This window comes from Blennius ocellaris, assembly GCF_963422515.1.
Source record: "Blennius ocellaris genome assembly, chromosome: 22".
Taxonomy (NCBI): Eukaryota; Metazoa; Chordata; class Actinopteri; order Blenniiformes; family Blenniidae; genus Blennius; species Blennius ocellaris.
The window spans coordinates 1,627,366-1,654,996 of record NC_137671.1 but is presented as its reverse complement, the minus strand read 5'-3'; the positions used below and the strand labels follow the sequence as shown (position 1 = coordinate 1,654,996).

The following is a 27,631-nucleotide window of genomic DNA, read 5'->3' as shown; positions in this document are numbered from 1 at the left end:
GTATTCGTATGTATCTGTGTGTGTATGTGTGAGTGTGTGTGTGTGTGTGGACCCTGGACCAGGAGAGATGATCAATAACCTTACTAGTTTCCTGATCGACTCACAATCTTCTCTCTCCGACTGAACCACGTCGGGTTTTTTATTCCACTTTAAAGAACTTGATCGGAACTTTTTACTTTTTGTTTTTATTCCTCCCCGTTGTTTTGTTTTCGCTTCTTGAGGAGTTGGAGTCAAACTTTTGACTTTTTGCAGCCTGATCGGACAGAAGAGCGACTGTGTGGACAGAGTGTGTGTGAGACAGAGTGTGTGTGAGACAGTGTGTGTGTGAGACAGTGTGTGTGTGTGTGTGTAGGAGACATGGAGATCCTGGACAGCACCGAGTCTTTCCTGCACTGGGACAGAAACCTGAGTGAGCTGAGCGAGTCTGCAGAGATGGACTGTTCTCTCTACACCAATGTGAGTCCTCCATCACACTCCTGTGTGTGTGTGTGTGCGCGTGTGTGTGTATGTGTGTGTGCGCCCTGCTCTCCACTCACAGCTGGAGCCTTGGGGTCCAGGATGCAGAAGTCTAAATATTTGTATTTACCTGAGCTTCTATTTTCTCTTCATCCTCAACAACACGAGTCTAAAACTCACCGTTCCATACAAAACACAAACATTTTATGTACAAACTCTTCTCTTTTACATCTCGTCAGAGTGACGTCAGTGAAGAATGTGGGGAAAAAAAACGACACATCAAAACATTTGCTGCGTTAAGTTCCAGAGACTCTTCCCGTCGATCAGTGCAGCACGTTTCTTCTGCAGGAGTCTGAATATTCGCTCTACCTCCCACAGATCTGCAGTGTTCTGTTTATTTTATGTCTATTTAAACAAAATGACTCTTCAAAACTTGTTTTCCCAGAAACAAACTGCAGCACTAACTTCTGACATTCCACCAAAACCCCCGTGAAAGACGTTAATGACATTTAAAAATCTCTTCACATTGACATTGTCCTCGTTTTATTCTATTTGCAAGCTTTTTTCTTAATTTCCAGATGAGAGTCTGGAAGTTTGGGTGTTTTCCAATGACTGTGTGCACATTTGCAGGATTTTTAGAGTTTAGTTTTCATGTTTTGCTTCTTTTATTTCCACAACTTTATTCATAAGCTTGTTTTTTTTAAATGATGAAACAACTGACTCTGGTCAAACGTCTGTGAAATGTGTTTGACGCAATAGTTAAAGCTGCAAAGGTTGAAAAATATTTGGACTGATGACAGTTTTGCAATGATTTTATATGGCAGCTTCTTTTCGGGCCAAACATGGATTTTTTAGTCTTATTTTGATTTGTTGTGTGGATTTCAAGTATCGTCAGGGGTTTTCAATGCATTTTAGAGGCAACAACTATTGAATATCTGTGAAACTTGAATGTTTTGATGTTTTGTTGAAAGCGGTTCGAGTCCTTCTTGGTTTTGCAGAAAATAGTTTGTGAAAATATTTAATCTGATTTACATCCTGAATGCCAGATGTTTTTTTTTCTCTGTAAACTCAGTCACTCCTGCTGCACACACACACACACACACACACACACACACACACACACACACACACACACACACACACACACAGAGGGTTTCCTCTTGGTAAGACGAGCTTCAGTTATGTAACTCAAAGTGTCTCTGAGTTTGTTTCACTGTGGGCCGAGAGGAGAGCGAGTGAGACGGAGTGGGAGGCCAAGGTGTGTGTGTGTGTGTGTGGTGTGTGTGTGTGTGCGTGTGTGCGTGCGTGCGTGCGCAGCAGGAGTGACTGAGTTTACAGAGAAAAAAAAACATCTGGCATTCAGGATGTAAATCAGACACACACACACACACACACACACACACACTGCAGGTCCAGGCTTCCCCCCGGTGACAGTCCAGGTGTGTGAAAGTTCTGCGATGGTCCTGAACCAGAAGGAACTAAAACCAAGAAGTCCTCAGTGGTTCTACCTGGTTGAGCTCTGAGAGGTCGTCTGGGGTCACGGATGGATTCTGGCTCCAGCCCACCGGCGGCCCACCGGCCTCTCCACGTGGCCTTCACGACGCCAGACGCTTGTCGTGGCCTTAAAGTCTCCAGTTGGCCTGGAGTACGTGTTTGTAGGGACAGTGGAGGGAGGAAGACCTGGAATAATCCACAACTGACCCACAATCCACTGCGAAGGCACGAAATACGAGCCGTATGTCGGCGTAAATTACAATCGACCATCAGTTCTTCTGAATCCTGAACTGTTATAACACATGAAATCGTCCAGGATTTATCTGTTGGCGCAGTGAGACCTGCTGTTGCTAACGGCAACGTCGCCGAGTTATGATGAAAACGTCTCCACAGCCACGCTGCAGGTCCAGACCTGTGGCTGGAGGAACTTTAAGAACCAGACCCGAGGCGACAGATAGCTGTCGGAGTCGGTGAGCGCGGCGGTCGCTGGTTCCGTCCCTCACACAGCACCGCCAACAGAAACGTGACGGTCTGAACACGTGAGCAGTGAGATCTTGTTTTTATCGGCGAAAGCCGCGGACTGTTGACGGATCGGTTCGGCGGCCAAGCTCTTCTCCCCGCACGAGCCTGGAGGTTGAGAAAGAATCGCCTGAGCGTGACGCCGCCCAGCGGGACTCGTCACGACCCCCTGCTGGCGGGAGTGTGAAGGGTTAAAGGCCATTCTGTGTTTTCACTGTGGAAACTTCTTCTGCGGCAAAACCGTCAACAGCGGGCATTCTATTTATAGTGTGTGTGTGTGTGTGTGTACAGTCCCTCAGTGTTGGATTGTGAGCTGCAGGAACAGACTGTGGTCTGTCCACCCCCCCCCCCCCCCCCCCTCCCCCACCTCGCCCCCCCCCCCCCCCCCCAGCAAGATTCCTCAGGGAGATGTTGAGCTCCCCCGCTCCAGGGACTCTAGAACTCTGCCGTCCACAGAACAAGACACCTCTAACACTGTAAAGTATTTTATTTTATTCTGAGTAGGTTACTGCTTTCCTTACCCCATACGTAACACACACACACATACACACACACACACACTCCTTGACTTCATCATTTAATCACAAAGTTCAGACGTCTCGGTGCAAAAAAAAACACGCAAAAAAACAAAACAAAAGAAGATGAAAAGGATCAGAAGCAACAAAGGAATGAATCACAGCTTCACTAAACCTGTAAATCAGGAACCACAGTGCCGAGATCGGTGAGGAAATATGCAAAATGTAGCTTTTTCTTATCTATATTTATATTTCTTTGGGTCTTCCTGCTTTGGTTATTGAGCCCTTCAAGGTTCTCGGTGGTCTGTCGGTCCTGGACACGTGTTTAGATTCCTTCTTTTAATCGCCAGAAACACACAAACTGAAAGACTCAAAAACTTCACATGGCTTCAAAGTGCTGCAGCATAGAGGAAGTTCTGAACTTGAAACGAGAGAATCAGCTAAAAGACAACAACAACAACAAGCGAACGGACTGAAAGCAGCAACAAAACAACGGAAAACGCTGGAAAGTAACATGAGCAAACTGCACGGTCATTGAAAACCTGCAGGGATGAACCAGTTTGACACAAATATGGGGATGAAAAGAATCAAATAATAGAAGTGAAATGCAGACAGAGCTGCTGAGAGACGAGTGGAGTGAGAGAATGAACTGAGACTAAAGAATGAAGAAACACTGCAGAGAAAATATCACCACCAGATGCAAAATAAGATCATTTGTTGGCTTTAAAAATGAAAATACATTCTTCAGAGGGTTAATCTCTCCTCTTACCAGCTCCAAGGAGCTGCAGGACTAAAAAAAAGAGGTGAATTTTGACCTTTGACCTTCGGCCACGAGGCGAAAAGCAACGGAAAACCAGAAGGGAAAGTCTGGGATTCATTGTAGGAAAAAAGAGGTGGAGACTCTGTCATTTAAATTCCATTTCATGCACTTTCACAAACCTCCATGAGAGAGAGAGAGACAGAGAGAGAGAGAGAGAGACAGAGAGAGAGAGAGAGAGAGAGAGAGAGAGACAGAGAGAGAGAGAGAGAGAGACAGAGAGAGACATATAGAGAGAGAGAGAGACAGAGAGAGAGAGAGAGACAGAGAGAGAGAGAGAGAGACAGAGACAGAGAGAGAGAGAGAGAGAGACAGAGAGAGACATATAGAGAGAGAGAGAGACAGAGAGAGAGAGAGAGACAGAGAGAGAGAGAGAGAGACAGAGACAGAGAGAGAGAGAGAGAGACAGAGAGAGAGACAGAGACAGAGAGAGAGAGAGAGAGAGACAGAGAGAGAGAGAGAGACAGAGAGAGAGACAGAGACAGAGAGAGAGAGAGAGAGAGACAGAGAGAGAGAGAGAGAGACAGAGAGAGAGAGAGAGAGAGAGACAGAGAGAGAGACAGAGACAGAGAGAGAGAGAGAGCAAACCTGCAGAAAATCTGTGTGAATGAGAGAATGACTCCATCAGAGTTATTAATACAACAACATGTAATAATATGTTCTCACTCTGGAGTGTGGAGGACACACACACACACACACACACACACACACACACACACACACACAGACACACACAGTGCAGAGCCTGTTCTCCGGCGGGGCGGGGCATCCTGCTCGCCGGTGGCTGTCAATGGTCCGTGTGTCCGAGGTAACATGAGTGTTGGTCAGCAAGGGCATGGACACACACACACACACACACACACACACACACACACACACACACACACACACACACACACACACACACACACACACAGAGTGATACATTTAAGGCTCCGTTTCAGGAAAGTTCTGCGTTTACACAGTGACGTTTTGGAAACGGTGTCCTGAAGGCGACGTGGCCTTCCCGGCCACCAGTCGGCGCTGTTGGTTGTTCCTGTCGTGAAGCCTTTCCGTCGTTTCCACGGAGACGGAGTCCGAGTGTTTTCAAAAAGTTGCGTTTTCATTGGCTCCGACCGTCGTTTTCGTGTAGACGGCGCCTAAAAGCAGTCGTCCTTTTTGGAGGAAGTTCTTTGTGTTTTACAAAGTCCAGCTCGTCGGTCCTTTCATGTCGACATTTTATCCTTTCATTTCGTCTTTGAGCACATTTCAGAAGCGCCGCCTCAGCGTCATTCTGTATCAGTACCTCCAGTGTTACCAGTGTATCTTTACATGTAACTCAGTGTAGAATAAGAAGTCAAATAAGTGTATAAAACAAATCTGAGGTTGAGTTTCTCTTCGATCAAGTGGGACGAGAATAAAACCCCCAATGTTTCAGGGTCACAAGCTGAGACTTGAACCTCCAGCGTCACCGTGTTCTTACACTAAACTATTCAATCTGCCTGTGACATGAACGGTGTCCATCCAGTGTCCAATAGTAGTGGAGCGATCGCCAACTGCACAGACTGGACTGTTGTGCTGCAATGCACCCTGGGAGTTCTGGTTGTTGGGACTTTAAATGCTGTCATTGTGGGTTTATATTAGTCTTGTGGCGTCGTCAGTGAGTGTGTTTTGTTGTGTTGTTTGTTTCGTGATTTCATGTTGCAAAGTCTTGTGTTTAATCTCGTCCTGCCACGGTCTTCCTGTCGGGATCTGTCAAAGTAAAAGCCTCTGCCCTTAGCGTTTGGCAATAAGAGGAAGTGTGTCAACCTCAAGTGGAGTTCATGTATTGATTAAATAAATCTTCACTTAATGGACATGATTTGAGCTACTTTTATCAAGACAAACTTGGTACAAGAGTTTCAAAATGACTTGATGAAGAACAAGCACACAAAAAGCAACGGAGAAGCAGCGTGGGGGTTAAATCTCTTTATCTTCACCAGCACAAGTGAGGATGGACTCCAGATGGAGCCCACATGGTCCCCAAGCAGTTCCCTCCTCGTGGAACATGATGCAACTTCTCCCCGCGCTGTGAAAGCGGAGGTTTACTGAAGGCAGCAATCAGGGAGCCGAGGGCTCGTTATGGAAAATCCACAGCAGTTTAAATATATGCCTCTGTCTGTATTTCTGTCCCTCCGCCCGTCCCCTGTCCTCGCCGCCGCCGGGCGCCTTCAGAGGCGGCGGGGTTGTGTGGTGAGCAGGGTGTGGCTTTAATCGGCCCTCTGTGTGGGGGGTCGCACGCCCGCCTCCACCCTGAGCTCCTTCAGGAAGCCTCCCGATGCCTTTCCTTCACCCCGTGACATCATCCAGGGAGCTAAGGAAAAGTGGATAGGAAAGGAGAAAGGAGGGTCTATGGGGAAGCCCCCTGGATTTCTCCCGTTCAGGGATGAGTCGGAGCATAGACCTATAGAACTCAGAGTTAGATAGACGTCTTCAATATTTCTACGTTCTCCATGTCTTCTGCGTTTTTGGTGTGTTTGGTGAGTCACGGCGCCGCTAAAGGGTGTAGAGCCGAGTTCATAGAAACGAGCTGATGGAGGTTGTTTTTTTTGTGTGTTTTTTTTTTTTTTTGAGAACGCCGGAGAGACAAAAGATCATTTTGGCTGTTGTGGGCGGGGCCTCGGGGCTTGTGCTCAGACTGGAGGCCTTCTTTATTCCAGGTTGTGGGACATCAAAGCGTGTAAAGCCAGTAAAGTGCGTATTAACCAGCAGGAGTGGAAGGAAACCTCAGCTTTGATGTTTTTTTGCAGCTCATAACTCCTCCTGGCTCCATGTGCACAAACTCAACCCGTTTTGAAAGACAAAACCTTTCCTCCCTCTTTCCTTTCCCTCCTCCTCCTCCTCCTCCTCCTCCTCCTCCTCCTCCTCCTCCTCCTCCTCCTCCTCCGGCGGAGGAGAGAGTCGAGACAAGTCGGCTCGTGTCCAAAATGCCTGAAATGTCTGGGCTGCTGCTGCAGCACGTTCTTCCAGCTCTGGAATCAACCAGATGTTCTTCACGTTCCAGATGAAGATCTTCACTCTCAAAAGAAGAATCACTACGACTCCTTGTCACCGCTCCTTCAAACCGAGTGACCCGACGTCTAACTTCTCTCCTGCCTCCACCACGTGTGGATGAATCCTGACTTTCTCATGAGCGCGAACGTGACAAACCTTTTGAAAATACACTTTGAAGTCAGAAGAAGTAGGACTGGGGGTCGTGACACTCCCGAGGGAGGGTCGTTCTTATCGCCTGGCTACTGAGCATGTGCAGAACTACGAGTCGCTCCGGCCGTGGAGCGCCCGTCGCCGTGTCGGAAAACTCTTTCTCCGTTGTCAAAAACGTGTGTTTCCGGTGGCTCCGAGGACCACTTGACGCCCAAAACACTCCGAAGTTTTGGCTTAAATTGAACTTAATGACGTCGTTCTGCCACGAACCAATGAGGAAGCGGCGTTCACGGGGTCGGCGTCGGCCTCGACTGACGAACTGAGTCGTGGTGAAAACATCAAATCTGTATTTAAAATGATACTGTGGTGTTCATGTATCGCGGACACGCCAGAAGCCGTTTCCTTTGTTTTAATCATATAAATGTGAATTACTTCCAAAAGCTTCCGTCTGTTTTGTTGTTCCACTCTTTCATTTCTTCAAGTGTTTGTTCCTGTTAAAAGAAATGGACCCATATTGATGTTTCCCTGCACACTTTGCTCCCGTATCGACCTCCTCAACGTGTTTGGGACTCGGCTTGAGGTTGTGTTTGACGGAGACGGCGAGCGGGTTGCTTTATTTAGGCGTTCCAGATGTGAACAGCTCCGGTCAGTCGGTTCACTCCACTTCTGGTACTTTTTCCTGCCAATGTGGCTCAAAGCTTTCTGACTGAAATGCTTCATTTGCCGCAACTTTGAAAGTTTAAAACACTCCACTAAGGCAATTGCGCATTAAAAAAAAACCGCAATCGTCTGTCAGAGATTGACACAAACGTGTAAAGTCGTCACAAGATTAGAGCGTCTGCCCTTTTTCTTCACGTCAGCATCTCTTTTTTTTTTTAATCTCTTGTTTCTCGGTGTGACTCATAACGCCATCTTGTGGTGCAACGTGGTTTAACACGCTGAGCCCACTAGAGTTTTCACATGACAACGTTTCCAAGTGAAACGCCAGACTTCCGTCTGTTTGTACGACGACGGCGCTCCGAGTCACTGAAAACACAACTTTCTGAAAACGCTCCCGCTCACTGTTGCTGTCCATGCTAACGCACGCCTGTTTTAAAAAGTGGGGGGTCTCGGCGTGTCGGTCGCGGTCGTCCCCAGCGTGAAACCATCAGCAGCCAAACCTGAAACAAACAAAGGTTTCACAGTTTGACCCGCAAGTTGGTGGCATTTCTTGAATTTTCTCTCCTGTGAGGAATTCTCTGCACGCCTTTTGTTTACTTTTTTTTACTGGTGGAGACGTGAACCAGCCTGTTCGTCCATACTGCCGTACTGAGTGTGTGTGTGTAAGGCTTGATATTCAAGCGTGCGTCCGCCCGGCACGTGGAAAGACTCGGTTCACAGAGGAGTCGAGATCAGCGGCACGCCCAAACAAGTTTCCCGGGGTGGTTCGACTTTTTCCGAGGGATTTAAGACGTTCACGGCGAGGGCCGGGCCGGCGCTGACCCACATTCTGCCCTGGAGGGTTAAACAACCCGGCGGGGGGGGGGTCCACAAATCTCCTCACCTCAAAATACCGTGGCCTCAAAAGACATGAGTGTGTGTGTGTGTGTGTGTGTGTGTGTGTCACTGTTAGAGAAGTGGAAAAAGTTCCCGATCGGTGAGTGTGTTGACCCAGTTTATTTAAAAAAAAAACAAAAAGTGTAGAAGGAAGAGCAGCTGTGTTTCTGTTCTCGACCAACAAGCCTCGCCGCTTCACTTATTTCCATATTTGCAGACTTTCTGCAGGTGTTTGTATGAAAACTGTCTTCTGCAAACTGCAGTTTTCAGCTTTTTTTTTTTTTTTTTTTTTTGCTGCGTATTAATACGTGTGTGGAGGAGCTTGAGTGTGTGTGTGTGTGTGTGTGTGTGTGTGTGACTCAGATCAGTGTGTTTTCTGCTCTGGTTGTCAGAGTCTTTCTCATATTCTTCAACTCTTTTACTCTGGCTGTGCAGAGTGGAGTCATTGTGGGACATGTGGGGGGCGGAGGAGGAGGAGCAGGAGGAGGAGGAGGAGGAAGGTTAGGTCAGTATGACCCAACAGGAAAGTCAGTGTCACTGTTGTGTTTGTATAAGCGGGGTGAATCACGGACCTTTGGGAAGTTCAGGGTTCTCTGTTGGTCTCATAGAGACTCTGGTGTCTCAGTAGAACCTCCAGGCTCTTTAAAGGACGTCCGTCTTGTCGCTGAGCCGTCCGTCCATCCTGCTGGACATTACGTCTCAACTTCCTGCTGTTTATGTCCGCCTCTCCGTCTCGCCGCTTCAACGGGCGGCTTCGCTTCGCCGTTCGGTTTCAACAGTGTGTTTACAGGCTGAAGCCTTGTGGGTCGATACCAGAATGAACAAAGCAGGAAACTAAACATCTAAACTTTGTTCATATGGATTTGTTGCATGACACGTTCAGTTTGTCTACAGGAAATTAATCATAATGTGACAATTCAGCTTCTTGTTTTCAGAAAATAAGAAGGTTTTCTTAATTTTCTGTGGGAGCAAATTAAAAACTAACAACGTTATATTGAATTTCTGTTCATTTTTTCAATGGTTTTTTTTGTTTAGTTTTTTAGGCTGTGCCAGACATGTACTTCCTCATTAAAGCTTTCAAACCAATCACATTTTAGCCATCACCTGTTGCCGGGTAAAGAAATCTGCCTGAGGCCTTCACAGTCAGTTCTGCAAGCGTCTGCAGTGTAAAACTAATGTCGTCACGCTGCTGCTTCAACCAATCACATTTTCATATTGGCGACTCGGAGCCTTCTAGAAGGCCTAGTGTGATGTCAGAGTATTCCAGCCCTCTGATTGGCTCGTCAGAGAGTTCACTCTCCAGCGCTAGCTCGCTGCATCTGTAGCAGCTGCATGAACAAAAATATGGTCGTGTTTATTGAATAGTGGTTTTATCAACCTACAATGACTAAAGAAGAAGATAAAGACATTTGGTTGCAGATTTATTGTCAAAACACGTTTCCAAGAGGTCATTGAACGCACCGCAGCACAATTTCCCTGCGCTCACTACAAACTCCATGGCAGGATCATTTACCATTTTATTATTTTCAAGACCATGACAAGCTGACGTTTGTCTCCGTCCTCGACCCCCAGAAGTTTCTGGACAAGCAGCTGTTTTTTATGCAGAGACGACTGGGTTCTTTCTCATTCGTAAAGGTATTTATTCTGGCTACACAAGTATTTATCTGTGATGCAAAGGCTTTTTACACTGCCTTTCTGCCTGGCAACGTGGTTTTTGTAGCCATAACAAAGCCATTGAGGGGCCAGCAGTGAAGGCCCGGCTCTGAAATGCTCCGCCGCCACTGGTTCCAGGCGATAAGTGGCTCCACAGCCATTTATGGTCCCGTTATCTCCTGCGTGCTTTGGCTCCAGCTGCAGAATGTCTGAAGGTTTCGTGGGTTTGTTGTTTTACACGAGGCCTTTGGTGTGTCGAGGAATCACACGCAGGTTTTATCTACAGCAGGGAAGAGAAACATGTTGAGGTTGATGTCGTTTATTTTCTGTAGCATTTGTTTGGTTTTTATGAAAATACAGGATTTTTTTGTCACATTTAGGCCGTGTCCAAACCAGGAACCTGGTTCACCTAGACCAGATGTTTATGGCCTGTCGTCCACACCAGGAACCTGGTTCACCTAAACCAGGAACCTGGTTCACCTAGACCAGATGTTTCTGGCCTGTCGTCCACACCAGGAACCTGGTTCTCCTAAACCAGATGTTTCTGGCCTGTCGTCCACACCAGGAACCTGGTTCTCCTAAACCAGATGTTTCTGGCCTGTCGTCCACACCAGGAACCTGGTTCTCCTAAACCAGATGTTTCTGGCCTGTCGTCCACACCAGGAACCTGGTTTTCCTAAACCAGGAACCTGGTTCTCCTAAACCAGATGTTTCTGGCCTGTCGTCCACACCAGGAACCTGGTTCACCTAAACCAGGAACCTGGTTCACCTAGACCAGATGTTTCTGGCCTGTCGTCCACACCAGGAACCTGGTTCACCTAAACCAGGAACCTGGTTCACCTAGACCAGATGTTTCTGGCCTGTCGTCCACACCAGGAACCTGGTTCACCTAGACCAGATATTTCTAGCCTGTCGTCCACACCAGGAACCTGGTTCACCTAAACCAGGAACCTGGTTCACCTAGACCAGATGTTTCTGGCCTGTCGTCCACACCAGGAACCTGGTTCACCTAAACCAGATGTTTCTGGCCTGTCGTCCACACCAGGAACCTGGTTCACCTAAACCAGGAACCTGGTTCACCTAGACCAGATGTTTCTGGCCTGTCGTCCACACCAGGAATCTGGTTCACCTAGACCAGATGTTTCTGGCCTGTCGTCCACACCAGGAACCTGGTTCACCTAAACCAGGAACCTGGTTCACCTAGACCAGATGTTTCTGGCCTGTCGTCCACACCAGGAACCTGGTTCACCTAGACCAGATATTTCTAGCCGGTCGTCCACACCAGGAACCTGGTTCACCTAAACCAGGAACCTGGTTCACCTAGACCAGATGTTTCTGGCCTGTCGTCCACACCAGGAACCTGGTTCACCGAAACCAGATGTTTCTGGCCTGTCGTCCACACCAGGAATCTGGTTCACCTAGACCAGATGTTTCTGGCCTGTCGTCCACACCAGGAACCTGGTTCACCTAGACCAGATATTTCTGGCCTGTTGTCCACACCAGGAACCTGGTTCACCTGAACCAGATGTTTCTGGCCTGTTGTCCACACCAGGAACCTGGTTCACCTGAACCAGATGTTTCTGGCCTGTCGTCCACACCAGGAACCTGGTTCACCTGAACCAGATGTTTCTGGCCTGTCGTCCACACCAGGAACCTGGTTCACCGAAACCAGATGTTTCTGGCCTGTCGTCCCCACCAGGAATCTGGTTCACCTAGACCAGATGTTTCTGGCCTGTCGTCCACACCAGGAACCTGGTTCACCTAGACCAGATGTTTCTGGCCTGTCATCCACATGAGGCGGTTTCAGAAGTGAAAACTGTTTTGTTTTTCTTGACTCGGGTCCCAGAGTGGGGAAATTCTAAAACACCGGCTCGTGCTGTCCAACCCCCTGGGGTGTGGACGCCCCCCCCCCCCCCCCCCCCCCCATCAATATTTGCATGATAATCTGTAGAGTACTCCCTGAGCGTGGCGTGACGGACCCTGGAGGCGTCGAGTCTCTTTGCCGCATGCAAATCCTCTATTGTTTTGTAATTCTTTACATTCAAAACTTCACAATGACAGAATGTACAGAATGCAGCATTGTTTCAGGTGATTTAAAATCCTCACGAACTTAGAATCCATCTCTTGTTTTCTTCCATCCAGCTGTGGTTAGAATCCAGTCTGTTCAACTCCCACGAAGTCCAGTTCCTCCGCTTTTCTGTTCTGTTTCCACCTGAAGCCTTCTGGGGAAATCCTTCGCATGCCAAACACCGAAACAGAAATATTTGCATGTTGAACGCATGGTTAGTTTTCCCCTCAAAGCGAGTGATGCTAACGACGCTATTGCTAACCAGACAAACCAGAAACTGATTGATATCAGCTCACGTGTGTTTGAGTGTTTTATTAGTCAGTGTAAAGCTGTGTCATCAGTAACGGTACACACAGATGAGTCCGGGGCAATGTACACACACACACACACACACACACACACACACACACACACACACACACACACACACACACACACACACACACACACACACACAAGGGCGAGAACGTCTGGTCACTTGTGGAGATTCTCACATCTGTTTTAGCTTTTAGGAAGCAGAGGAGGTTACGTCATTAAACTTTCCCCCTTCAATTCCTTCTGATGCTCAACGTTCTAAAGTTTTGCTTAATGTTCTAAAGTTCTACTCAACATTCTAAAGTTCTACTCAATGTTCTAAAGTTCTACTCAACATTCTGAAGCTCTACTCAAGGTTCTAAAGTTCCGCTCACTGGAGGTAAAAACAGAACGTGCTTCTCTGAACAGTTCCACACCATGAAAGACACTCCTTCACTTCAGCAGTTCCTCAGATCCGTCCTGCACTGTGAGTGGAGGAGGCTGGGCTGCAGAACGTGTTGACATTCTTAATCAATCTTAAATCCCGTCAGTGGAACCTCGAAACAGAACCTTTACTCGTGGTTCTGTTTTCCTCCTCCAAGGCCCGACAAGCAGCTTGAACAACCCTGGTAGTTTATTGAAGGTGAACGTCTCAAACTGAGAATATGATGAAAACGTTCCGTCACATTGTGCAGACGCTCTCTCGGCTTTTAATTTGAAGGGGCCAAAGGAAGAGAGCCAGACTGGTCCGTTTCTGATCCACTGTATCCAGGGACTTTTTGATCCCGGCTCCCACGATGTAAAAGATTCTCTCACGGTGGTGATTCAGTCCAGCCCAGCCTGGCGGAGGCGGAGCCTGTTGCTGCTCACGCGCTAGCAAACAAACATGGCCGACCCGTAGCGGTTTGATTCTAGTTTTATCCTCCACGTCAATAGTAAAAAAAGCGTGTTGTTCTCTGCACACGTCTCTGTGGTTTCATTACGTAATCAAGTTGTCAGTGTGGAAACGCAACACACTTTTTTTTTCACTGATTAGGTGTTGTCACGTGAAAGGTTGTCGTGTAAACGGGGCCTACGACTAAACTAGAACCAGAGCTACACTCGGTAGAGCGCAGGCTTTCGCCAACGCCACATTTGCTTGCGGAACCGGGTTAGCGTGTTAGCTCAGATCGATGCTAACGAGCTCGTCAGGCGCTACATCACTGTGTCAAACACTGAGCGGGAAGCGTCTCCATGGCAACAGACGCTGATCCCCTCCATGAGGTGCCTCTCTCACCCGCTTTGTTTTGGACGTTTTTCTTTTGACGGTAAATCCGCCCTCAAAGAAAATGTCACGTAACTCATGTGAGTTACGTAAAATACATATAAAACATAACCTTGCAGCCCAACTTTCATTGGCGACGGTAACAACAGCACCAGCTAGTCTGAGGGTTAGGGTTGACCTGGACAAGACCGGGAGCAAAGCGCCGCAGTCGGTGTCCGACCGACACTTCTTCCCCCACTTCCTGTTCAAACTCCCAGTTTGCCCAACGAGGCGTCAGCAGTCGGTTCCCAGCTGGAGAGTCTCAGGTTACTGAGGAGCCAAATAACAGTCCTGACAAAGAGCTTTCTGTGTGTGTGTGTGTGTGTGTGTGTGTGTGTGTGTGTGTGTGTGTGTGTGTGTGTGTGTGTGGGTGGGTTCTTTCACGCCACCACAAACTAACAAGGAGCTTTTAAAGCTGTGTGTTTCTTCTTCTTCTTCTTCCTCTATTTCTTTTTCTTCTTCCTCTTCCTCTTTTTTCCTCTTTTTCTTCTTCTTCCTCTTTTTTCTTCTTCTTCTTCCTCTTCTTCTTCTTCTTCCTCTTCTTCTTCCTCTTCTTCTTCTTCTTCTTCTTCTTCTTCTTCTTCCTCTTCTTCTTCCTCTTCTTCTTCCTCTTCTTCTTCTTCCTCTTTTTTCTTCTTCTTCTTCCTCTTTTTTCTTCTTCTTCTTCCTCTTTTTTCTTCTTCTTCTTCTTCTTCCTCTTTTTTCTTCTTCTTCTTCTTCTTCTTCTTCTTCTTTTTTCTTCTTCTTCTTCTTCTTCTTCTTCTTCTTCTTCTTCTTCTTCTCCTTCTTCTTCTTCTTCTCCCGGCACCAGGAGGATTATTTATTTATTTATTCTCTCTCAAATTGAAAACAAACAAACGACGCGTTCAAAGCGTTGCCATGGCTCCCGGCGATGTGGGCGGAGCCACAAACCTCACCTCCAGCCACAGAGTGCTGCTCCTCAAATGTGTGTAATTACTCCTCCCTCTGGCTGCGCCCTTCTTCATTCTTTCCGTCTATTTTTAAGTCTTGTCCATCACCTCCGGTAGCTCCAGGCTACACGTTCCCCTCGTGGCCGACTGGAGTACTACTGCCACTATATCAGTACTTTCACATTCAAAGTTTACAAAGTGCTTTTACCAACGATTAATGCTAACCGCTAATAGCAGATGTCACTTAATTGACAATAATCATGGAGATGTTTCTGCTCTTGACCAAAACTGGTCACCTGATGGGAACAAAAACCTCCTAAATGACTCAAGAACTTTTTTTCTCCTTTACTTTTAATTACCCTATATGATTACATTTACGTTACAGTAACTAGTAAGTTGTTTTTCTTCGTTTTGGGACTTGCACATCGCCACCTACTGACAATCCAGTGAATTAATAGGAGCTGATAGATCCTGAGGATGTTTTGTTTGTTGATGTTTTAGGAGTAAATACAGTAAAAAAATCAGATCCAGAGTGGCTCCAGAGCGTCTCCACAGTGGTTCCAGAGTGGTTCCGGGGTGAACAGTGTGGTATAATCTATAATCACTGCTCTGATCCTGACGGCCTGCGTGAAGATCTGAAGGCTGTAATGATGGTGCCTGAAGTTAATGTGGGGATGTTGATGCCAGGAGACGAAGTGAGGAGGTGAAGTGAGGAGGAGGAGGTGAAGTGAGGAGGTGAAGTGAGGAGGTGAAGTGAGGAGGAGGTGAAGTGAGGAGGAGGAGGTGAAGTGAGGAGGTGAAGTGAGGAGCAGCTGCTGTTGAGAATCGACCCACTGGGTGATAAAAGTGTAAATATTTGTCTTCCCTCCCTCCTTGAGTGCACTCATGCTGTTGGTGTTTACACACACACACACACACACACACACACACACACACACACACACACACACACACACACACACACACACACACACACACACACACACACACACACACACACACACACACACACACGGCAGTAGGAAAGTGTCCAGAAGCAAAGAGGTAGTTTCACCATGTGAGGAGGAGAAATTTCCTCCTCTTCCTCTTCCTCTCTCTCTTCCTCTTCCTCTTCCTCTTCCTCTTCCTCTTCCTCTTCCTCTTCCTCCTCCTCCTCCTCCTCCTCCTCCTCCTCCTCCTCCGCTACGTGAAGATAAACATCCAGGGGACAAACTGAGACAAACATTTCATCTCATCTGGATCATAAATGAGGAAAAACGTCTTAAAGTTAAAGTTAGTTAATTTGCCCTCAATGTTCCAGTGTTGGTTTATACATGACGTCCTGACGTCCTGACCCCCCCCCCCCCCCCCCCCCCCCAGCACCCCCGGACCCCCCCACAGTGAGAGAGGTGGCCTTTACACACAATGTCCATGTTTTATGTTTTAACTTTTCCCTGAGTTCAGACTTGCAGGCTTAAAGGGCGACTGACTCCACAGCGGTGAGTCAGGAGGCCTGCTGCCACCTCCTGCCTCCTCCTGCCTCCTCCTCCTGCCACCTCCTCCTGCCTGCCCTCTGGTTTCTGATCCCCGCTCTCTTCTCCTCCCGCAGCACTTCTCCGAGCTCCTGGACGACCTTTCCCAGGATGCCTTGCTGGGCCAGCTGCTCAGCGACCCCTTCCTGTCCGGGGGCAGGGGAGCGGCGGAGGCCATGGAGGGGGAGGACGGCGGCGAGCTGTCCCCGTCGTCCCCGCTGCCGCCGCACATCACCGCCGAGCACAGCTACTCGCTGTGCGGCGACAGCCGGCCTCAGTCGCCGCTGTCGCACCTGACCGGAGAGCAAGGCAGCGACGCAGGTGAGATTCCCGGAGGACGATACGGGCTGAGTTTCCTTTCATCTCCACGGGTTGATGCCAGCTCTGTGGGACGGCTGCTTTGATCTGGCCCGGCGCTTGATGTTCTGTATGAATCCGTCGATGTGTCGTCTCCCGCAGGGGAATCGGACGGCGACTCCGGCGAGTGGCCGATGGAGCAGGACGACGCCATGGAGAGCCTCCTGGGCGAGCCTCCCTCCCTCCTCCCCACCCTGTCTCTCTCTCTGGGCTCCGGCGACGGGCCCCCGGCCCCCGACCGCCCCCCCGCCGCCGCCCCCGCCCCGGCCCCGCTCCCCGCCGGCAGCGGCCCGGGGAAAGGCGCCAAGGTGAGCGAGCGGACGGCGTCTGGACCTCGGCTGCCTTTTATTTTGGTCTCTGACTGGAACCACTTCCTGTTTGCAGATTAAAGAGGAGAATGTCGTCCCTCAGATCAAGCTGGAGCCTCACGAGGTGGACCAGTTCCTCAATCTGTCCCCGAAAGGTCAGTCTGGTTCTCTGACGCCCCCTGCTGGCTGCTTGTGTGACACCAGCTCTTTAAACGCAGTGGCGCTCAGATGAAATCAAGTTAATTAAGCATTTCTGCTTTTTAACTGCCTATTTATTGTAAAAATAGTTTGTTTGTTTTTTTTTTTATTCTTGAAAATCAACCTCTCGCCCCCAAAACGTTCCTGTTCTCCGTGGTGACTTGAGCAGAGGCTGTTGTGTTTAAAGGCCTGGAGACCCTGCAGATGCCCCCCGACGCCCCCCCCAGCTCCCACGGCAGCGACTCGGAGGGCAGCCAGAGTCCCACCCACAGCCCCCGCCGGCCCTGTCCTGCCCCGCCTCCCCCACCAGCCCCAGCGCCAGCGCAGGCCGGCCTGAAGGTGGCGCCCCGCGCCGCGTCCTCCCTGTCCAACTCCCCGCTGCTCACCCGCTCCTCACGTAAGACATTCTCTGCTCGTCACCAAACAATCACACACTGCAGAGTAACATTCGTCCTTCTGAGCTTTACTTTCTCACTTCTTTCGTTTGTTTTTGGGTTTTTTTCTGTTTGTTAGCCTTCGTTAGGTGAATAAATATTGATATAACCATCGTTTGCTTTGAACTGCAGTTAATGTTTAGAGGAAAAGTGAAACAGTAGTTAATATTATTATTATTATTATGTTTTTTTTAAGCAATCACCCCTCCAGAATGAAAGCGCGACTCACTGCTGCCCCCCACAGCTTGAACGTGGAAGTATTTAAATGTCTAAGATACGATGCGTCACGTTGTTTTTGGTCGAAAACGACTTTGAAATGCTTTCAGATATGAAAAGATTTCGTGGAAAACAAAGCCTGTTGTTCTGCATCATGTGAGGAGGAGAACTTTCCTCCTCCTCTTCCTCCTCCTCCTCTTCCTCTTTCTCCTCCTCCTCCTCCTTTTCTTCCTCCTCGTCCTCCTCTTCCTCCTCGTCCTCCTCCTCGACTATGTGAAGACAAACATTTCATCTCATCTGGATCAGAAATGAGGAAAAACGTCTTAAAGTTAAATTTTGTGACTCAGTTAATTTTCCGTCAATGTTCCAGTGTTGGTTTATGACCATGGCGTCCTGACCCCTCCCACTACCCCCCACTCACCCCCCCCCCCCCCCCGACCCCCCACACACACACACATTTCTTGTGCTGATTAAAAAACAAACTAATATAAACTAACAAGACTAAAACTGATAAATCCCAGTAGAACGATCCGCTAAAGCTAACGAGCTACCTCGCTCACAGGGGCCCGGTTGGTCCCGTAGTGCCACTTCGTACCAGCAGAGGGTGTAACGAGTCCGGTCTGTCTTCCCGGCTGCAGAAGCTGCAGGGCTCGGGGCCGCTGATGCTGACGGAGGAGGAGCGGCGCACCCTGGTGGCCGAGGGCTACCCCGTCCCCACCAAGCTGCCGCTCACCAAGGCGGAGGAGAAGGCGCTGAAGAAGATCCGCCGGAAGATCAAGAACAAGGTGGGAGGAGGAGGAGGAGGAAATACTTTGACCCGTCGTTCACAACATTTGGACATAAAAATAACAAAACAAGCCTTTTGACTCTATTCAGAATGAATGCATGTCTATATTCTCTATCTATATATTTATGTTACTCTTATCCACGTGTAACTTTACATTTCACAACATCTAATGTTTCCCAATTTCAATCAGTGTTTTGAAAGTTGTTTGACGTGTTCTGTGTTTGATCTGCCGTCAGATTTCAGCCCAGGAGAGTCGCAGGAAGAAGAAGGAGTACATGGACGCCCTGGAGAAGAAGTCAGTCTCCTCCGTTTTTGTTTTACAATCTTGTCTCTCGATTTGCATTCAAGTGAGAGTCACTGGAAACAAATGTACTTTGCGTCGGACCACCGGTTTTAATTTTCTCCAGCAAAACCTGTTGATCTGCACGTTTTTTGTTTTTTTTAATTCATTTTCTCTGTGCTTCAGATCTTTAAAGTGACTGGATTTGCTCTCAGGTGTAGCAGGAATGTGAAACTGTTTCCCAGCTGACGTTGGAGCAGATGAAAGATAATAACTGTGTCATTAAGTATAATTTGAACTCTTAACAGGCTTGTAGGCTCCCAGCAAAGGTCTGCTTCCCACAGTAAAATAAAGTAAATACAGCTAGAGAACAAGTCATACACACTATTTGTCTTTGTCTATTTGTCTGCGTGTGCATTTATTTACTGCAAATTGCTGTGTAAATAAAGTTTGCTTCATACATGTGCAGTAGACGTGACTTGCAGTTCTCTCTCTGGCCACAGGGTGGAGACTTGCTCCAATGAAAACCACGAACTCCGCAGGAAAGTGGAGACTCTGGAGTGCACCAACAAGTAAGAGCAGCTCACGCGCTGTAAAGAACGTCAGAGAGACTTCCAGATAGTCAGTCTGCTGCAGGAGGAGAGGCTTTTAACGAGCAAAGGACAAATAACTCAAGTGAATTAAATTCGTTTTATTTCACTAAAAATGTACTCAAGTACAGATACCTGAAAAGTACCAACACAGAGCAGGGCTTCATTTATGTTTTTTCAATAAAACTGATTTAATTATTTGTTGTGTGTGTGTGTGTGTGTTGTGTGTGTGTGTGTGTGTGTGTGTGTGTGTGTGTGTGCAGGTCTCTGCTGCAGCAGCTGCAGTCTCTGCAGGCGGGTGGTGACCGGGAAAAGTCCCCAAATCCTGCAGAGTGACTGGAACCCAGACCTCCTCATGCCTCATGGTGGGTGTGTGTGTGTGTGTGTGTGTGTGTGTGTATGTGTGTGTGTGTGGTGTGTGTGTGTGTGTGTGTGTGTGTGTGTAGTGTGTGTGTGTGTGTGTGTGTGTGTGTTTGTGTGTGTGTGTGTGTGTTGTGTGTGTGCTTCCTCACGTTTCATCAGCTGTTTGGCATTTTGTGATTTATACTGAATTGATCTCTCCTGTCCTCCTCCTCCTCTCTCCTCTCCTCCTCTCTCTCTCTCTCCTCTCTCCTCTCCTCCTCTCTCTCCTCCTCCTCCTCTCTCCTCCTCCTCCTCCTCTCTCCTCTCCTCCTCTCTCTCTCTTCCTCCTCCCTCCCCTGTGGTCCTCCCTCCTCCTCTCCTCCTCCTCCTCCCTCCTCTCCTCCTCTCTCTCTCCTCCTCCTCTCTCTCTCCTCCTCCTCCCTCCTCTCCTCCTCTCTCTCTCCTCCTCCTCCCTCCTCTCCAGATGGTGGCGTTGTGTTTCGCTCTGTTCTTTGGGAGTTTTTATCCCAGCAGCTTGACTTCCTGGTCGTCCGTCACAGAAACCGGTCCCTCCTCCCCGGCGCCGGCGCTCAAAGAGTCCTACTCCACCACAGGTACGTCCTCGCACTCTGTACACTGTGAGACGTGTCCAACCTGGAGACACACACACACATGGATCTGGTTTTGTTCGTAACACCCCCCCCCCCTTCACCCCCCCCCCCCCCCCCCCCCCCCCCCCCACCCCCCTCACCCCCCCACAGTGAAGTCCAGGAGTCTGTTGTCCACCTTCGAGGACGAGCCTCTGCAGGTCCTCGGGCTGGGCGGCGAATACCCCGAGCAGACGGAGGACGCGCCGGCCGTCGTCATGGCGGCGTGGCGGCGCTCCGAGCAGCAGAGGGCGGAGGCGGAGGCGGAGGCCGGCGGCGTGGAGACGCATCCACCTTTCAGGAGTAACGGCAACGACACGCAGACGACGACGACGAGCAGCCTGCTGCGGGACCTGCACAGGTAAGACCCTGAATCCTGACCCCTAACCCCTAACCCCTAAACCCAGACCCTGACCCTGACCCTGACCCTAAACCCAGACCCTGACCCTGACCCTAAACCCTAAACTCAGACCCTGACCCTAAACCCAGACCCTAAACCCTAAACACAGACCCTGACCCAGACCCAGACCCTGACCCTAAACCCAGACCCTAAACCCTAAACCCAGACCCTGACCCTAAACCCAGACCCTACACCCTAAACACAGACCCTGACCCAGACCCTGACCCTGACCCTAAACCCAGACCCTGACCCTGACCCTAAACCCTAAACTCAGACCCTGACCCTAAACCCAGACCCTAAACCCTAAACACAGACCCTGACCCAGACCCAGACCCTGACCCTGACCCTAAACCCAGACCCTGACCCTGACCCTAAACCCAGACCCTGACCCTGACCCTAAACCCTAAACTCAGACCCTGACCCTAAACCCAGACCCTAAACCCTAAACACAGACCCAGACCCAGACCCAGACCCAGACCCTGACCCTAAACCCAGACCCTGACCCTGACCCTAAACCCAGACCCTGACCCTGACCCTAAACCCTAAACTCAGACCCTGACCCTAAACCCAGACCCTAAACCCTAAACACAGACCCTGACCCAGACCCAGACCCTGACCCTAAACCCAGACCCTAAACCCTAAACCCAGACCCTGACCCTAAACCCAGACCCTACACCCTAAACACAGACCCTGACCCAGACCCTGACCCTGACCCTAAACCCAGACCCTGACCCTGACCCTAAACCCTAAACTCAGACCCTGACCCTAAACCCAGACCCTAAACCCTAAACACAGACCCTGACCCAGACCCAGACCCTGACCCTGACCCTAAACCCAGACCCTGACCCTGACCCTAAACCCAGACCCTGACCCTGACCCTAAACCCTAAACTCAGACCCTGACCCTAAACCCAGACCCTAAACCCTAAACACAGACCCAGACCCAGACCCAGACCCAGACCCTGACCCTAAACCCAGACCCTGACCCTGACCCTAAACCCAGACCCTGACCCTGACCCTAAACCCTAAACTCAGACCCTGACCCTAAACCCAGACCCTAAACCCTAAACACAGACCCTGACCCAGACCCAGACCCTGACCCTGACCCTAAACCCAGACCCTGACCCTGACCCTAAACCCTAAACTCAGACCCTGACCCTAAACCCAGACCCTAAACCCTAAACACAGACCCTGACCCAGACCCAGACCCTGACCCTGACCCTGACCCTAAACCCAGACCCTAAACCCTAAACCCTAAACCCAGACCCTGACCCTAAACCCAGACCCTAAACCCTAAACACAGACCCTGACCCAGACCCTGACCCTGACCCTAAACCCAGACCCTGACCCTGACCCTAAACCCTAAACCCAGACCCTAAACCCAGACCCTGACCCTAAACCCTGACCGTGACCCTAAACCCTGACCCTAAACCCCGACCCTGACCCCGACCCTAAACCCTGACCCTGACCCTAAACCCTAAACCCTAAACCCTGACCCAGAGCCTGACCCAGAGCCAGACCCTGACCCAGACCCTGGCTGGAGCTGGGTCAGCTGCTGGGGTCGTCCTCGCCGTTCACCTTCCTCTTCCTCCCTCCCGCAGGTCTCTGGAGCAGATCGCCAAGGCGAGCAGCAGCAAAGTGATCGAACTGGAGCGGACGGTCAACGAGACCTCCTGAGGTGGACCTCGCCCTCCTCACCTGCTCCAAATCCAGGGTCACCTTTGACCTTTCCGGCCCTCTGGAGCGCAGTTCAGTGTCCTGGAGCAAACCTCCCACTGCCCATTGCCTTGAGGTCATTCTGACGCCCCCACCCCCCCCCCCCCCCCCCCTGCTTCCCTGGGAAACGCTGACGGTAGAAATGAGGGTGACGGAGGGGCACTGGCGGAGCCTCGCCTCCTGAAGTAAAGTTGCACTGAGTCGTCTGAAATCGCAGGTTGAAAGTTGAGCCCATGAGGAGAAAACTTCCAAACCGATCGAGTGAAAAATGTTGCGTGGAAATTAAATTAAAATATGACATGTGAGTGTTTGAACAGGACACTGACGAGGACCTCTGTATTTATATAAACCTTTTTTTTTAAGGGTTATTTTCAAAATTCTTATTGCTCTTTGTAGTTTGTAAAATGTTTTTATTTCATTGTGCATTCAACCCGTTTTGATACTTGTGTTCAAACTTCAGCTTCTTATTTTATTATACCCTTTTTAAATATGCATTTTTTTGTTGTTCTTCTTCTTCTTCGTTGGTTTAAAGGTGAGTTTGGGGTTTCTGCACTCATGAAGTCTGACGAGATTCCAATGAATATTTTAAAGCAAAGTTTCGCGAACGTCACTAATCGTCAGGATTCCGTTTCCTCGTTTCTGTCTCCCACGTTCCGCACCGCTCTGCTCTGCCCCCTGCTGGACACGAACGTTACTGAAGAACCGTTTCTGGCTTCCACAATGTCCTTTTATTCCTCAACACAACAAATTCCACTTGTGTGTGTGTGTGTGTGTGTGTGTGTGTGTGTGTGTGTGTGTGTGTGTGTGTGTAAAATCAGTGTCTTCAGATCTCCTGTTTGATTTCAGTTGAACGAGGAGCTTTTTGTCATCTTATTGCTTTTTTATTTCTTCCCTTTTCTTCAGCATTTGCCAAAAATTCTGTTTAGTGATATATATATAAAAAAACCGTATCTATTTTTGTAAATAGGAGTTGTGAATAAGTAAGTCTCTGGGCTCGTTAGTTTACAGTCTATATTTTATCCTGGCTGTTTGGATTCTGTAGATTATAGATTATGAACTTTTCCTGCAGGGTTAATCTTGGTTTTTTTTTCCTTAAAAGTCTTAACATATTCTGACCACTTCAAGTTTAGTACCATTCCATTTTTTTTTTTTATATATATATATATATTTTCTGAGCTTTTCAGACACGTGATTTTATATTCATGAAATTCAAAATGAAGCCGTCGTCGGATGTCTGGTCATTGTAAAAACTACGTTCCTCGTAAAGCTTCACAAATCAGCACTTATGTTACATTGATTGTTGAATCTGCGTCTCTTCACCGGGTGCAAACTCTATATTCCTCAGAAAAGTTTGGTTGCAAACAGAGTTTTATTCACCTTTTACATAAAAAAAAGCATGAGGTGAAACCAACAGCCAGTAGAAATGTTCTTTGTTTCCCCCCACAAGTCTTCGCGTGTCTTCGTTGTTCCAGTGTGGCGGCGGCCCAAGCTCCCGGCATTCTGTCTCCTCGCTATATTAATAAAGTATTTTCAGTAGTAAAAGCATCATTTCTTGTGACCGTGTGGTTTTTGTGACTCAACCTGCTCCACAAGGGAACAACCTGTCAGGAACCACATGTTTTTAACCAGGTACATCTGGAGGTACCTGCTCAGCTGGTGGCCAGGTCGGATTTATGTTTTGCACGTCTTTTTAATTAATTTCTTAGTTGCGGACTATGGGCGAAGGCTGAGGACGGAGCAGAGCCTAGCTATGTTTAATAGCGCTCAGCTAATATCCATTATTAACCGTATGCCTGCTGTAAACCAGTAGAAGAGCTTCACAAACACGTTGACGTGTTGATTGGCCGAAGAGTCTGAACCACATTTGGTTGCAGTGCAGAGATTTTTCCTCTGCATGTTTTCTCTTTGTGCACAATAACTACCGCGAGTTCGTCCAACCGTCGGTGTGGATCAGGAGGGAAACCGCCTGAAGCAGCACGGGGAGGCCGAGAACCCGGAAGTAGAGTCCTCACACACGGTAACATGCGAGGCCTGCAGTTCTCCTTGAGGCCACCAGGTGGGGCTGAGCGCCTCCTGCCCCGAATGACCAGTCGCCTCTGCTCGTGGCATTTTCTCTAAACTTTTCGTTTGGGCACAAACACACTTCCTTTTGAGCTGGATTTTGAACCAGCGACCTAAAGGAGTTCAAGGTCAAGCCTCTGGGAGTGGACCATCCGATCACGTGTCATCAATTGACATCAAATGACGGCAGTAAGACTTTTGAACTCTTCTCCCTCCGTCAGAGCCTCAAATCACCTCCTGGACTAAATTACATTGATACTTATATTATATATTTCATATGGCATATTGCATGTACATATACATATATTTATACATGTGCAAGTACACTATTACCATTGGTATTATTATTATAAGTATACTATTACTATTGGCATTATTATTATTATTACTGATATATATATATTGTTATTTTATTGCTACCATATTGTTATTGTTATATTATTGCTACCATTATTAGTAGTACTATACACGAGTATTATACACTATTACACATTGTTATTATCTGTATTATTGTTATTATTATTATATAATGGTACTTCTAATGGCTCTGCCACTGCACCTTACTAGTTATTTATCTTGCTTTTATCTCCTGCTTATTTCTAAGTGCCCATGTTCCGTTCTGTGTTTTACTTTATGTCTTATACCCAGATATTTTTATATTTTTATTTCTATTCTATTGTATTTTATAATATTCCTATGTACCAGGTTGCTGCAACAAAACAATTTCCCTTCGGGGATGAATAAAGTCATTATCTATCTATCTATGTAGTTGTTGGAGAATTGAACCGCTTTAATCATTAAAAACGTGTTTCTGTATTTTTCATATGTCAAAAAAACCAGACTATTTATTTAATTAAGTTATGCATCAAATATAATTTGTAGGGAAAAAAAACAAAAAAATTCCTTCGAGCCGGATTTGAACCAGCGACCTAAGGATTCCAGCTTACAGCCCTACAGTCCTCCGCTCTACCAACTGAGCTATCGAAGGGGATGGAGATCTACCAGGTGAAAGTTCATTATTATAGCCAAAACACCACCAATGATTTGCGGGGAGCTCGTGCAGCGGCTTCTGGGCCACGAACACCGGGTGGTCGCTCCGCCACCTCCCGGTGTCCGTGTCTGGAGGGCGGGGTTGCAGCAGCGTGTCCCCGGGGGGGGGCCGTCATGTTCACACCGGGCGGTCTGCACAACGAGAGGACAGCGTTGTCCCTCCTGACAGAACTTCACGACGTGTGTGCGGCCATGCTGGGAGGAGGTGAGGAGAAACCGTCACCTCGTCAAACTGTTTATTCAGAAAGACACGCTGTTAGAGACATGTTTACCTCTCCGTCCCGGAGTGGGCCGAATTAGATGGCCAACAAACACCTTTCACTGGAACCCTTCCTTCTGCACGCGTCAGTGAAACGGTGAAGGCATTTCCTTAAAAAGAAGAAAAAAAAAGCTTTTTATTCAATAAACAAATACAAAAAAAAACCCTGCCATAAATCTTCTATTAGACGATTAGACACCTTGGCACGTTGCACTATTTTTCATGATATTGTCTTGTGTGAAACATATATTCATTCATTCTGAGCAACAACCACAATCTATATCATATTTTCAATTCCTACCAACTTTTTTCTTGTGAAATAATGTCAAAGTTATAATCTTAATTTTATATTACTGTTGCTGTTGTGTGTTGTGATGCTCAAACAGAATTTCATTGCATTTATGACAATGACAATAAAGCAGTTGAATCTTTAATTTTTTTCATGCTTTTTTTTAATCTATTGTTTGTATTATTTTCCTTTGCTGTTTTATTTACTGTCAACTTGCTGCTGCTACAATTCAAATTCCCCTTTGTAGGACCATTCATATTGAGAGCACAACACTCAACAATAGTCTCAGTGTTGCATGTTTAAACAGTATAATGCAGACCTATGGTTGTGACATTTGTTAACCTAATTTCAAATGAATCAAAATCTATTAGATTTAAAAACTGTCTTCAATGTGTATTTTCCGGATTTATTTGAAAGGTAAATCACAAAGTCCGTGACGAGAGTTACGTTTGTCCCAGGGTTAGGTTTTGGTTGTCCACGCAGGGTTCTATGACAGCAAAGGACTGTGGGAAACGTAGTTTTATAGCGCCGTGCGCTCAAAAGTTCTGATTGTTCAAAACTCTTTATTCGCCACAAAAAGCGTTTTTCTGAGTTAAGAGTTCAGTTTTTGTATAGAGATGATAACATTCCAGGATGACCAGAGCGTAGTGTGTCTATTTCACCCTGTCAGTTGTTTATACCCACTTTAAAAAAGAAAGAGAAAAATCAGATTGTGGTAAAGAAACTGAAGAACAAAAGAAAAGACAAGAAGAGAAACTATTCTTAATGTTCTGCTCAGACTCGGTGATATAAAAGAACAGACATCATCCAGTTTTCTATAAAACACAAGATAATAGTAAAGGTGGAGTCCAAGATGAGTCACGTCTGGAGCGAGAGCACGAGGAAGAGAGAAGGAGGAGGAAGAGGGAAGGGGAAGAGGAGGAAGAGGTAGAGAGGAGGAGAAGAGGAGGAAGAGGTAGAGAGGAGGAGAAGGTAGACAGGAGGAAGAGAGGAGAGAAGAAGGAGATATAGAGAATGAGAAAGAGGTAGAGTGGAAGAGGGGGAGGAAGAGAGGAGAAGGAGATAGAGAGAAGGAGAAGGAGGTCGAGATGGGAAGGTAGAGAGGAGGAGGGAGAGAGGAGGAAGAGAGGAGAGAAGAATGAGATATAGAGAATGAGAAAGAAGTAGAGTGGAGGAGGGGAAGGTAGAGAGAAGGAGGTAGAGAGGAGGAAGAGAGGAGAGGAGAAGGAGATAGAGAGAAGGAGAAGGAGGTCGAGATGGGAAGGGAGAGAGGAGGAGGGAGAGAGGAGGGAGAGAGGAGGAAGAGAGGAGAGAAGAATGAGATATAGAGAATGAGAAAGTAGAGTGGAGGAGGGGAAGGTAGAGAGAAGGAGGTAGAGAGGAGGAAGAGAGGAGAGGAGAAGGAGGTGGAGAGGAGGAGGGGACGGTGGTTGATAGGAGGAGGTGGAGAGGAGGAAGA

General features: G+C 47.9%; 1 protein-coding gene across 1 annotated transcript; it reads left to right on the top strand.

The window, feature by feature from the left end:
- On the top strand, window positions 1–24,058 carry creb3l2 (cAMP responsive element binding protein 3-like 2). Its single transcript, XM_080518702.1, is given in 14 exon segments — window positions 1–456; window positions 16,317–16,560; window positions 16,699–16,904; window positions 16,981–17,059; window positions 17,290–17,489; window positions 17,491–17,499; window positions 18,391–18,537; window positions 18,776–18,834; window positions 19,323–19,391; window positions 19,673–19,712; window positions 19,715–19,774; window positions 20,236–20,365; window positions 20,513–20,759; window positions 22,399–24,058. Coding segments are annotated over 14 exon segments (1,665 nt in total). The 5' UTR covers window positions 1–357; the 3' UTR covers window positions 22,475–24,058.
- The last annotated feature ends 3,573 nt before the right edge of the window (window positions 24,059–27,631 follow it).